Below are 11,582 nucleotides of genomic sequence, written 5' to 3'. Positions count from 1 at the left end.
ATTCTTCTGAGTGAAATCCCAAGTCTGGTCCTTTTCAAGTGTGGGCACCTCACAGTTAAAATACACTTGACAGTGAAAAACCGCCTTGACCAGTGAAGACTCCACAAAAAAGCCCGCCACAAAGAGGGGAAGACTCCATCTGGGGGCCTGGAGGAAAACTAACTATCTGCGTCCACCTGTTCGTCCAACAGCCAGAAAAGCAACATGGCCGAGTCCAAGTCACTCGAAGAGCTGAAAACAGAGCGAACCACAGCAAAGAGACTTTTTTCCCGACTTACCAACCATATAATGAGGACCCACATGGAAATGTCTGTTGTTGTTTGGAGCGAATGCCTTGCGATTGCTTGGTTTCTGTGTTGCAGCTTGCAGCGTTGTCGGGTGGCATTCAAAGTGTTCTGGAGAACCACTCATCCAATTAGGGGTGTAACGGATCACAAAACTCACGGTTTTGAGTCACAGATCGGATACATTTCTGGATCAGCACAAAAAAAAATAGGGGACAATTTATTTTTTCAAATGCTTTCCATATATTACTTAAATAATTGTCATAAAAAACAGCATGTTGAAGCTGGGGAGCGGAGTTCGCTTTCCCGGGAAAACAAAAGACTTTCACCTCGGAAATGCATGGTCATGGGAGTGTTTCAATCCGAACCACGATATTTTTCTTAAATTTATTTATTATTTATTTTGGTGCCTAAACTTAACTGTCATTGCCAGATAACACTCACTTTTGTCACCCAAAGTTAACTGTAATGTTCGGCAACACGACCGGCAGCTCTGTACTCGGCTCAAAGCCCCTTATTCTCGGGTAACTCAACTACCAACCGTCGCTGATATGACTGGTGTGTGACGTCTTTTGCGCATGTGTGATTGTTTGAAAGACACATACACACAAGGGGGTCCTCAATTTATAGTTAGATTATCTCAGCAGATTCTATCTTTGTAGTAATCTTTGGGTTGACCGCTGCAGCTGACTCATCTTCCCAACTCAAGCTTTCTTTAGAATCTACATTGAAGTTTAGAATCTACATTTTGTATTGTCATTGTTTATTATCTGTTTTGTGACAATTCTCTGTGTTAAAAACACTGTTATTAAACCTGATCTGTGTGCAGATGGCTGGTCTGTGCTGGATGGCTGTGGTTCTGGCCTTCTTCATGTCTGACAGTTTGGCTGTTATGGAACAGGACAGGCTTGCAAGTATTATACAATTCATCAAGAATGAGTAAGTCCACAAAACCTGTTGCTCTATGGCTTTCTGATGACTCTACTACTAGTACTATCACTACTAGGGCTGCGCGATTTGGTGAAAAATTCATACTGCGATTGCAAATAATCGTATCATGACTTTACTTGATTATCAAGGAAAATGCAGAAAATAAGCTACAAAAAATTTTAAATGTGTATTTTTGAACTTTAATGTACAGTTGAACGAGCATTAGAAGAAATACAGGGCTCGACAGTAACAGTTGCCCGGTTGCCCTTGGCAAGCTGGGGCAGATTCAACGTAAATTCAACACAACCATAAATCAGGCATTAGTGAGTGAGAATTACAGGCGAGTGAGTGACATCAGTGCCTGAGTGGTAAAGCAAGAGAAGAGCAACCGTGAGCGGTGTCGCAGTGGCTGTGTGAGGGAAAAGCAATAGCAGAGATGATGTATAGTGTGTTAAAGCTCCATTGTGTAATTTTTTGAGTTGATTCTTAGCAAAAACCCCTTTGTTCTTTCACAAATGTGTGCTCATTCATGTGTAATTACTTCCACCAACTAATCAAAGTATTCTCGTAAGCGTAGAATCTGCCATTCAGAATCATTCAGAATTCTACCATGTTGCTCCTCCATCTTTAAAATACGTTAGCCAAAGAGGGACATACCTTCGCGTTTCGTGCTTTTACACTCACTGGCACTGTGACGAATGCCAGGGAGGGGGAGAAGATTACTCAGCGACTGCCGGCAGATTTGAAAGCCAGTTGAAGATGGAACGCCTATCTAGAACATGTAACGGAGGTGCCAAGGAAGTTAAAAAGAGAATTAAAACGACAATGACAGGCAAAGCAACAAGACCAAAGTTAATATTGGAGTGGCTTTTCCAAGATGGAAAGAGCTCATAAGGAGCAATGATTTTAAAAAGGGATGCCGAAGTTGCCTGCTTTCTTCTCAAAGTAATTCAGCCTATATGTGTAAATTCAAAGTTTTATAGTTGCTTGGTTGCATAGTTGTGCATAACGCTAGAACGTCGTCTAAGGATACTTTTCCTCGCGTCAATGATGAAAAAGGATTGTCTACCTTGTAACATAAATGTAATCATATGTATCGTGATTTCCCTTGCAGACAACTCATGTCATGTGCAGTTGTAACACAGACTAGCTGGAGATACTAAGAGCTAATTTATATAAATAGAAATATATTAAAAACACAAACCTCCGTTGCTTCTCTACTACACTGTAAACATTGCCTTACACTATTAATCTCGTACAATATACAGAATAACGATAGCACTGATACTTTACTAACATTAGCTTGCATATGTTTGGGAACCTGATAGCTGATGTTAGCAATGAAATGGTACCAAAATAATGTAAAACTATTATTACACTGGAAGGAACTCTCACAGACAAAGTCGTACTTCTTGGAATAATACGGCCACCGTAGGAGTTACAACGCGCTCGGAATGGGAGGGGATAGAAAGTTGGTTGTCAAATACAATTTCACCGCTAGATGGGAGAAATTCTTACACAATGTAGCTTTAACAAAGAACATAAAGCTTCTTAAGACACGGTAGCTTCATCTGTTGTTAATAATGTCGGTAAAGTGAAGAGTGTTACAACGTGGAGATGTTCACTGAGTGTCACGCACACAGCACACTTTTTCGTTTACTCAAATCGCACAATTTTTGCTGTTACGTAATCGCACAGTGACATCGCGATTTTGATTAGATTAATCGTGCAACTCTAATCACTACCACTACCAATGGATCAGTTGGTATCTGTGACTGTGTATATTGCGTATCAGTCTTATGGGTTGCTATGCTGTGACCAGACATAAAGTACAAAGTACTGTGACGTCAGGGGGTCTCTATGAATACCACCGACGGTAGTGAGGATGAAAAGTCTACAGTCTTCATACTAAATGTTATGGTATGGCCTTCAGATAACACACTTGATTTCCTTTGGCAGGTATGACCTCGGTGACAACTTCACTCTGGCTGAGAACATCCCAAAGGACCAAGACACAAATCATCTCCAGCAAGTCTTTAAGGATGACCCAGCAGACAAAGTGAGACAAACTGTTTCAGAGGGTGAAGTGTACCAGGGCACCCGGGTGGTGGCAGCAGCACAATCAGAGGCATTGTCACGTGTTCTAGGAAACCTACAACCTTTATTTCAAAGCAGTAAAGGTAATTTCCTCCTCATCTACTCTCAAGAATCCCCATGTGGTCCGACGTGTACAACAAATGGAAAAAAAGGACAGTATTACTGGCAAGATTAATGACATAATTCAGAACTGGAAAAGTTATGCACTTGTGTTTTCTAAAGTAGACAATGTCCCTGGCACAGACATGTCTCAGCTGGCTGAATCCTTTAAAAAACTTGTGGTTTCTAAACTTGGGCTTGACAAAATATTCTGTTGTTATGGACCTGAAGATGATCCTTTTAAGTGCACCAGCTGCTTATCAGCTGGAGATGTTACGCCTGCATGTGTTACTAATGATGCTCAGTCTAATCAAGAGCAGGGGGTAAGCGGGGAAGAGGGTACAGTCCCTTCAACGGGCACAGACACAGGCGAAGAAATGGGTGAGGGCACAGGAGAAGAAACAAACACAGGCGAAGAAATGGGTGAGGGCACAGGGGAAGAAATGGGTGAAGGCATAGGGGAAGAAACAAACACAGGAGAAGAAATGGGTGAAGGCATAGGGGAAGAAACAAACACAGGAGAAGAAATGGGTGAAGGCATAGGGGAAGAAACAAACACAGGAGAAGAAATGGGTGAAGGCACAGGCGAAGAAATAGCCACAGGCGAAGGTGGAGGAACAAGAGGTGGCAAAGGAAAGCATAGGGGAGGCGTCATATGTGGGGAAAGGTGGCAAGGTTAAATGTAGAGGAGGTGGCAAACGTAGAAAAGGTGGCATGGTTGGGCGTAGGCGAGGCGGCAATTGTGGGAAAGGTGGCAAGGTTAAATGTAGAGGAGGCGGCAAACGTAGAAAAGGTGGCATGGTTGGGCGTAGGGGAGGCGGCAAATGTAGGAAAGGTGGCAAGGTTAAATGTAGAGGAGGCGGCAAACGTAGAAAAGGTGGCATGGTTGGGCGTAGAAGAGGCGGCAAACGTAGAAGAGGTGGCATGGTTGGGCGTAGAAGAGGCAGCAAACGTAGAAGAGGTGGCATGTTTGGGCGTAGAAGAGGTGGCAAACGTAGAAGAGGTGGCATGTTTGGGCGTAGAAGAGGTGGCAAACGTAGAAGAGGTGGCATGTTTGGGCGTAGAAGAGGTGGCAAACGTAGAAGAGGTGGCATGTTTGGGCGTAGAAGAGGTGGCATGGGTAAAAGACGAGGCAAACGTAGTGCAGAAGGAAATAGCGAGAGCGACGGGTAAGAGAAACAGGTATTGGGACTACAATGATACAGATAGCGGTCGTTTAGGCACCAGTGCCGTATTAGCACCGGGTTTTGGTACCCAACCCTACTTTTAAGTTTTAAAATATAAATAACTTGTGGTGAAAATACAGTTCAAACTGTCCAAGAGTCTGAGCGAATTCTCAGGTTTAGTCCAAATAAACCCCATTTGCTGGTACTATGTCATAATTTGAAATATGTCTCAATGTCAATTTTATTTGTATATCACCTTTCATTACACATAAACCCAAAGTGCTTTACATTAAAAACAGCATACACATTAAATCAAAGCATGAATAAAATGAATAACACATTGATTTTCATTTTTTTTTTTATAATAATTAAAATGGCTAAAGATTAATGTGAATTAACCTAACTTTATGTAATTATACTCTGTGCTTCTGTAAAACCGAATTTTATAATGTTCTGTTCTTTCTGATTAAAGCTTCGCTCAGCATCTATTCTGGTCTGTCTGTGTCAATCATTTGGGACGTCCTGCATCACATTACTATGCATTGCCCTTAAAAAGGGCTGGATCTGAATATCACCTTCAGAAGTTCTCTGACTCTGCAGTTGCTGGGTGTATAGGTGATGGACGGGACAGGGAGTTCAGAGTGCTGGTGGACAACTTTTGTGGAGTGGGCTGGTAAGAATCACCTGCTGCTGAACGTGGATAAGACCAGAGAGATGGTGATTGACTTTAGGAGGAGGGCAACAGCTCCGCAGCCCCTGTGTATTCTGGGCAGGGATGTGTAAATGGTTGAGGACTACAGATACCTGGGTGTTAGTCTCACATTGCCAGACCTACTTCCCCAGCGCTGCGGAGAAACTTTACTAGAAAGGTGTTACTTCCTCCATTTTGTTTTTGTGTGCGTATTTCAGGTCTATGTGTGTGTAATGATTGAATAATAACAACATAGTGTAACATTAAATTTCCCCAATGAGGGATTCATAAAGTACTTTTTTCCCATGCATTCTTACTTTAACTTTAATTTTTAAGCTGGTTCTCATTTAGAGTATGATGCATTACTTTATCCTCTTTATAATTTGTCAAATCATGCTGAGACAACACTGTTGCACTTTTTTATTCTTCCTCTTTCTACCTTTTGAAAGACATGTTCAAATAAGGGTATGAAGAGGGATAAGGGGTTTGGCCATTTCCCCTATAAATACAATGTGCCTTTCCTCTGACCGATCACTGCAGCAGCACCTTCCCTTCAAACACTGAGAAGAAAACCTTCACACAGAAAATAATCTACAGATTAATCAACTATGAATTTCAATGGTACTTCAGTTATCAGGAATATTGAAACAATCTTGAAATTTCAACTGAACTAAGGATCAACGTGATTTCAATGGAATTTATTAGTTAGTCAAGTTATTAAGCCATAGAAAATGATTGCTAGGCATACGAAAATGTAATGCATTAAATTAAATAGCCTATAATAAATATCCTGCTTTATCTACAGCCAGGATGTTAAAAAGTGATGGAACATTTGAAAGCTTGTATGCCTATAGCCTAGCCTAAAACACTGACCACACCACACTATTTAAGGTAAAAACAAATTAATTTTATTAGCCTCTTATTTCATTATTTGTCCGCTTTAGCGTATTTACAGTTCATTGTCCTTTGCCGTCTGACTGGTTTGTCGTCCAGTCCCTCTGTTATGTCTCGTCAAGTATGTTAAGTTAAGTCACTCATGTCTAGACCCTGACTTCCTCCCTTTCGTGTGAATTTCCCGCCATTGTGATTGTCTAGCCCGCCCTTGAAAATAGTCGTTAGTTGCAGTCCTAGCTATCTGTGACTCTTTGGGTACAATATGCAGTGTTTACTCAAAAAACTGCAACCGTAATCATCTCAATCCTCATTTATGACCCACCAGAAGCGTGTGGTGGTGTCTGTATCTGCCTGGATTCTCTCTTTTCTTTTCTTTTAATTTAGCTGTGTGCCGGACGTTTCTGGGCGGGGTCAAAGAGCCTTTGGGCCCCACGTGGGTGTGTAACCCCCGGCCAATGACAGCGTGCGGTTCTTATTCCCAAACCGCCTCTTTTCCCCTAAGCGCCATTATCGACAGATTTTACGGACACAGAAACAGACAGGATGAAGCTTTGCATTCAGTCATAATCCGACTGTGCTTCACCTTCCCACTGAGGAGTGGGTGTGCTTATTTGTGCTTTGGAAGATAATATATCAGATTTCTCTTACGTCCTGACACCAGCCTCTGGAGACTCGACCAGCTGAGTCGCAGCGAAACCATCAGCTGGTTTGAGCCGAGCTGAGACGGGCCGCTTCAGACCGCTGCAATTTTTCCTGCAACGTCCTAAAATGGTTGTGAATCATTGGTCTGAACTGCACTTAAATCTTCCACAAACTTAGGGAAAACACTGCCATTGATTATACAGGCTGGGGTATCCGTAGGGCCTTTAAAACTAAAAATGTTAGGGACTACATTAAATCTGTTTTTTTGTTTCATCAATCCATTATAATTCTGAATTAACTGGTTAAATTACTTCTTTATTCATACTCACACAATTGAAACTTTCTACCTTATTTTTTTTTTCCCATGCATGATTTTCTTTTATGGATACCCTGGAAATCCAGAGTTCTCGCGAGAGCACAGGCTATACATCCTATACATTTTAATGTAAAACACGTTGGGATTACATGTAATGAAAGGTCCTATACAAATACAATTTACATTGGCATTGATATTCTTAGTAGAAATTTAGGAAAACCTGTAAAATAGGAAAAGAAAATTCAATCTGATTAAAAAAAGCTAATTAAATCGTAAAATGTCTTAACAAACAGAAGTAAGCATTGTCAAATTACGCTTTTTTCAATGTTTGGCTTCGATTCAGACTTTAGTAAAGACAGATATTGCAATACAAAACCAATAGGCTAATTAAGTTATTAAATAAAATTGCTGATTGCGTTAAAAAGTAATAGATAAAGTAAAGTCTAAGTGGTTATAACAACCTCTTTGGTAAAGTTATCAGTATATTGAATATATGAATATGTCTTGTTATACTACTTATTAACGTTTTAAAGTTTGAAATAAAACACAGCCTTGCCTTATTAAAACCAGGTATAAACTAAAACGTAGCTAATAACTCATCTTCGGTGATAATAGAGCAATTTTAGAGGACAGAAAACCATGAAAAAATAAATGAATAAATGTTCCTCGCACTGTGGAACTACAACTCCCACAATGCCGTGTGAGGACGTTCCCGTCATGTGATCCATCCGCTTCATGTGACCACACATTGACGTGAAAACATGGCGGACGTAGAAGCAACGAAGTCTTTAAGCGGACTGTTAAGTGGAATAGCTCAGAAAGTGTATTACAACAACAGCGAAATCACGGAGGAGCTGCTGAAAAATGAATTATACCCCGAGCTGTCGCAGGAGCAGTTCAAGGCTCTGCATGAGAAAATGAAAGGCCTCCTAAAGGTAATAAGACACCGTCACCCTGCAGAGATATTAGCCACAGTATTATAATGATGATTTAACTCATACTTTATCATATATTTACTTTGCAGTTTATGCATTTTGCAGAAAACTGTCGACAAAGTGTTTTGTTGTAACTGGCATCAGTGGTGGAATGTAACCAGTGGTGTAGTCTATGTGATACGCAGGTACATGCAGTATACTCACTAAGAAAGCTCCAGGATTTCCATAAACCCACTTAAAAATGCCCAATGACACGCAACAACATACTTTGCATTGTAGTTTTGATATATTTTGAATTGTCATCTGTTTTTTTTCTTCACATCTAGGCTAAATAAAGGGATTTCCACCGTAAATTAGTGCATAAAAGTGTATCAGAATACAGGAAATTAAGTCTTTGACGCTCAAAACTTCCCTGGGGGAAGACACCCAGACCCCTACTATGATATGCCCCCCCAAAAGACCCATTCTGGCCCATATATACAGTATAGGCCCATATATACAGTATAGGCCCATACATATACACCACTGATTGTAACTATGTATATCTATGTATATTTACTCAATTAACGTTACTGTAGCCTACTTATGTACAAAATCATGTACCTGTAGACTACTTTACTTGAGAATTTCCGTTTTATTCTGCTCTATACTTCTACGTTACTGCATCTCAGAGGTAAACATTGTACTTTTTACTCCACTACTTTTGTCTGACAGCTTTAGTTCCCCTTTCCTGTCCAGTGAAAATCACGTATCTCCAGATGTGTTGATGTTGAATGTTTGTGATAAACTAAAGGATGAAGTCTTCCTTTATGTGTTGGGAAAATTCTCCTTCTTAAGCTAAATAAAGTCTTTTAAAAAGCCTCTCGGATCAGCTGTAAAATGCATCGTCACAAGGCTGAAAATAGGGCGGTTTTTCTGACACCATGAAAACTTTTTAGAGATTCGTTGTTCTCACAGGACAGCGATCCTACAAACGTGATGATCTTATAGACCACTGGTTCTCCAGCTTTTTTCAATAATGTTCCCACTTTGAACAGTTTTTTTTAAACCATGTACCCCCTAACCAGCGCTAATAATTTTTGGTAGAAAAACAAAGTCTCTATAAAGAGGAAGAATACAGCGATGTCAGCGATTTACTAAACTACAGCCTTGGACCTGGAGAACATTTAGATGATGACAAAAGGTGAAAACGACGGTACAAAGAAGGAAGAAAGGCAAGAATAGGTCGAAAATAGTAAAAACTTAGAAAAAAAAAAAACAGTATAAAGAATGAAGGCAACACTAGGGCGACAAAAGTGACAAAAAATTCAAATAAGCGACAAACTTAAAAAAAAAGAAGACAAAAACTTTGAAAAAAGCAGAAAAAAGACTGAAAAAAGAGACAAAAACTTCTAAGAAAAAGAGACAGTAGAAAAAAGTAAGGAAGAAAGGGAAGAATAGGTCAAAACAAACGACAAAACCTTTGAAAAAAGGTGACAAAAAAAGACAGTAGAAGCAACTACAGCCTTGGCACTGAAAAACATTTTGCAAAAACTGTCACATACCCCCTGCAATCCTCCAGAGTACCCCTAGGGGGACACGTACCCCCTGCAGTCCTCCAAAGTACCCCTAGGGGGACACGTACCCCCTTCAGTCCTCCAAAGTACCCCTAGGGGGACACGTACCCCCTTCAGTCCTCCAAAGTACCCCTAGGGGGACACGTACCCCCTGCAGTCCTCAAAAGTACCCCTAGGGGGACACATACCCCCTGCAGTCCTACAGAAGTACCCCTAGGGGGACATGTACCCCCTGCAGTCCTCCAGAGTACCCCTAGGGGGACACGTACCCCTTGCAGTCCTCCAGAGTACCCCTAGGGGGACACGTACACCCTGCAGTCCTCCAGAGTACCCCTAGGGGTACACGTACACCCTGCAGTCCTCAAAAGTACCCCTAGGGGGACACGTACACCCTGCAGTCCTACAGAAGTACCCCTAGGGGGACACGGACCCCCTGCAGTCCTCCAGAGTACCCCTAGGGGGACACGTACCCCCTGCAGTCCTCCAGAGTACCCCTAGGGGGACACGTACCCCCTGCAGTCCTCCAGAGTACCCCTAGGGGGACACGTACCCCCTGCAGTCCTTCAACGTACCCCTAGGGGGACACGTACCCCCTGCAGTCCTTCAACGTACCCCTAGGGGGACACGTACCCCCATTTGAGATAGCGCCCTTATTATTTCATTTATCTATATAAAGGGCGCTAATTTGAGAAACACTGTTATAGACCATGATGCATTGCTGTAGATTAAACTACCCAACCGTATAAAGGAGTTAAACAGCAGTAAAGTGCAACACACACATTAATGCAGCAGGAATATTAATCCAGAAACATCAGATAGAAGAAGGAAAGACGGTGACGGGAACATTTTATTGCTCAATCTAGGGCTGCACGAGATGAGGAAAATATGTAATTGCGATTATTTTGACTGATATTGCGATTGCGTTATGATTAACGATATTGGAGGGAATGATCATTTTTGTATCATTCTAATTTTCATTGAAAAATATAAAAGAAAAAGAAAAAAAATGATTGAAGTTTTGCGAGGATCTGTACCAAACAAAGATCTTTTTCTGTAGTCTGTAGGATACGACTTGTAGGCCGGGACGTCTCTGCAGCTCCACAATACTTCATTCAGAATGCTTTGACAACATATTTTGCCTTAAACAAATATTGCACCCCCCCTGTGATTAATTGTGCAGCCCTAGCTCAATAAATACTTTTACTCCTAAGTACTTTAAGTGAATAAACTGAAGGATGAAGTGTTCCTTTTATGTGTTGAGCTTTTTAAAAGTGTAAAGGTTTTAAGGTAAATATCAGTGAATAACTCATGAATGCTAATTAGACTGTCCTCAATGTAAATTGTTACGGGTACAACTTATCCAAACCTAGGGCTGTGCAATTAATCGAAATTTTAAGCGCGATTACGATTTTGGCTCCTACGTTTTGCAAGTAAACTCTTACGTCTTGTGTTCTGAATGGAGAAAAAAAGCTTAAACGGCCAAAGTATTAAGAGACATTTCACAGTTGGAGGTGTTTTCACTGTGACACTGTTTTTTAAGTTCAATAATTGCAACAACTTTTCTAAAAAAAAAAAAATCAGTGAGCTAGTTATCCTGTTAATCGGGATGTCAATATTGACCTAAATAATCGTGATTATGATTTTTTTTTTTGTTCCATAATCGAGCAGCCATAATTCAAACTGATGTGTTTTCATTCATCAGTCTAGCCCCTGTGTGTCTCACCGCTGGTCAGCAGGGGGCAGCACTAACCCACAGGTTCAGGTTCAGGTTACTTTATTTTGTACCTGTAGGTAGATTTGTTCTGCAGCAAGAGTATGACATCCATCGTGACACACGCCTACGAAAACATACCAAAAACAAACAAAAGTACTCATAATCTAATACAAATACAACTACTCAAGGTTCCACCAATTAGGACATAGGAGGGCAAGGGTATCTCGCTCTCTCTCGCTCTGTTACACTGTTACAACA

The 11,582-nt window shown here is 41.0% G+C and overlaps 1 protein-coding gene and 1 long non-coding RNA gene across 3 annotated transcripts in view; both read left to right on the top strand.

Annotated features, from left to right (window-relative positions):
- The first annotated feature begins 3,965 nt into the window (after positions 1-3,965).
- On the top strand, positions 3,966-4,622 carry LOC116052173. Its single transcript, XR_004897000.1, has 3 exons — positions 3,966-4,034; positions 4,183-4,413; positions 4,522-4,622. It is a non-coding gene; the product is annotated as an uncharacterized LOC116052173 (long non-coding RNA).
- Positions 4,623-7,844: 3,222 nt separating this feature from the next.
- commd1 (copper metabolism (Murr1) domain containing 1) overlaps positions 7,845-11,582 on the top strand; it is a 23,342-nt gene continuing 19,604 nt past the window's right edge. For both annotated transcript variants that reach the window (XM_036000012.1, XM_031302697.1), the window contains exon 1: positions 7,845-8,054. In XM_036000012.1, coding sequence (XP_035855905.1) covers positions 7,881-8,054 — 174 coding nt within the window. In that variant the 5' untranslated portion in view covers positions 7,845-7,880. The remainder of the gene's footprint in view (positions 8,055-11,582) is intronic.

The sequence above is a fragment of the Sander lucioperca genome, chromosome 4, assembly GCF_008315115.2.
Source record: "Sander lucioperca isolate FBNREF2018 chromosome 4, SLUC_FBN_1.2, whole genome shotgun sequence".
Classification (NCBI taxonomy): domain Eukaryota; kingdom Metazoa; phylum Chordata; class Actinopteri; order Perciformes; family Percidae; genus Sander; species Sander lucioperca.
This window is presented reverse-complemented; position numbering and strand designations above follow the sequence as displayed.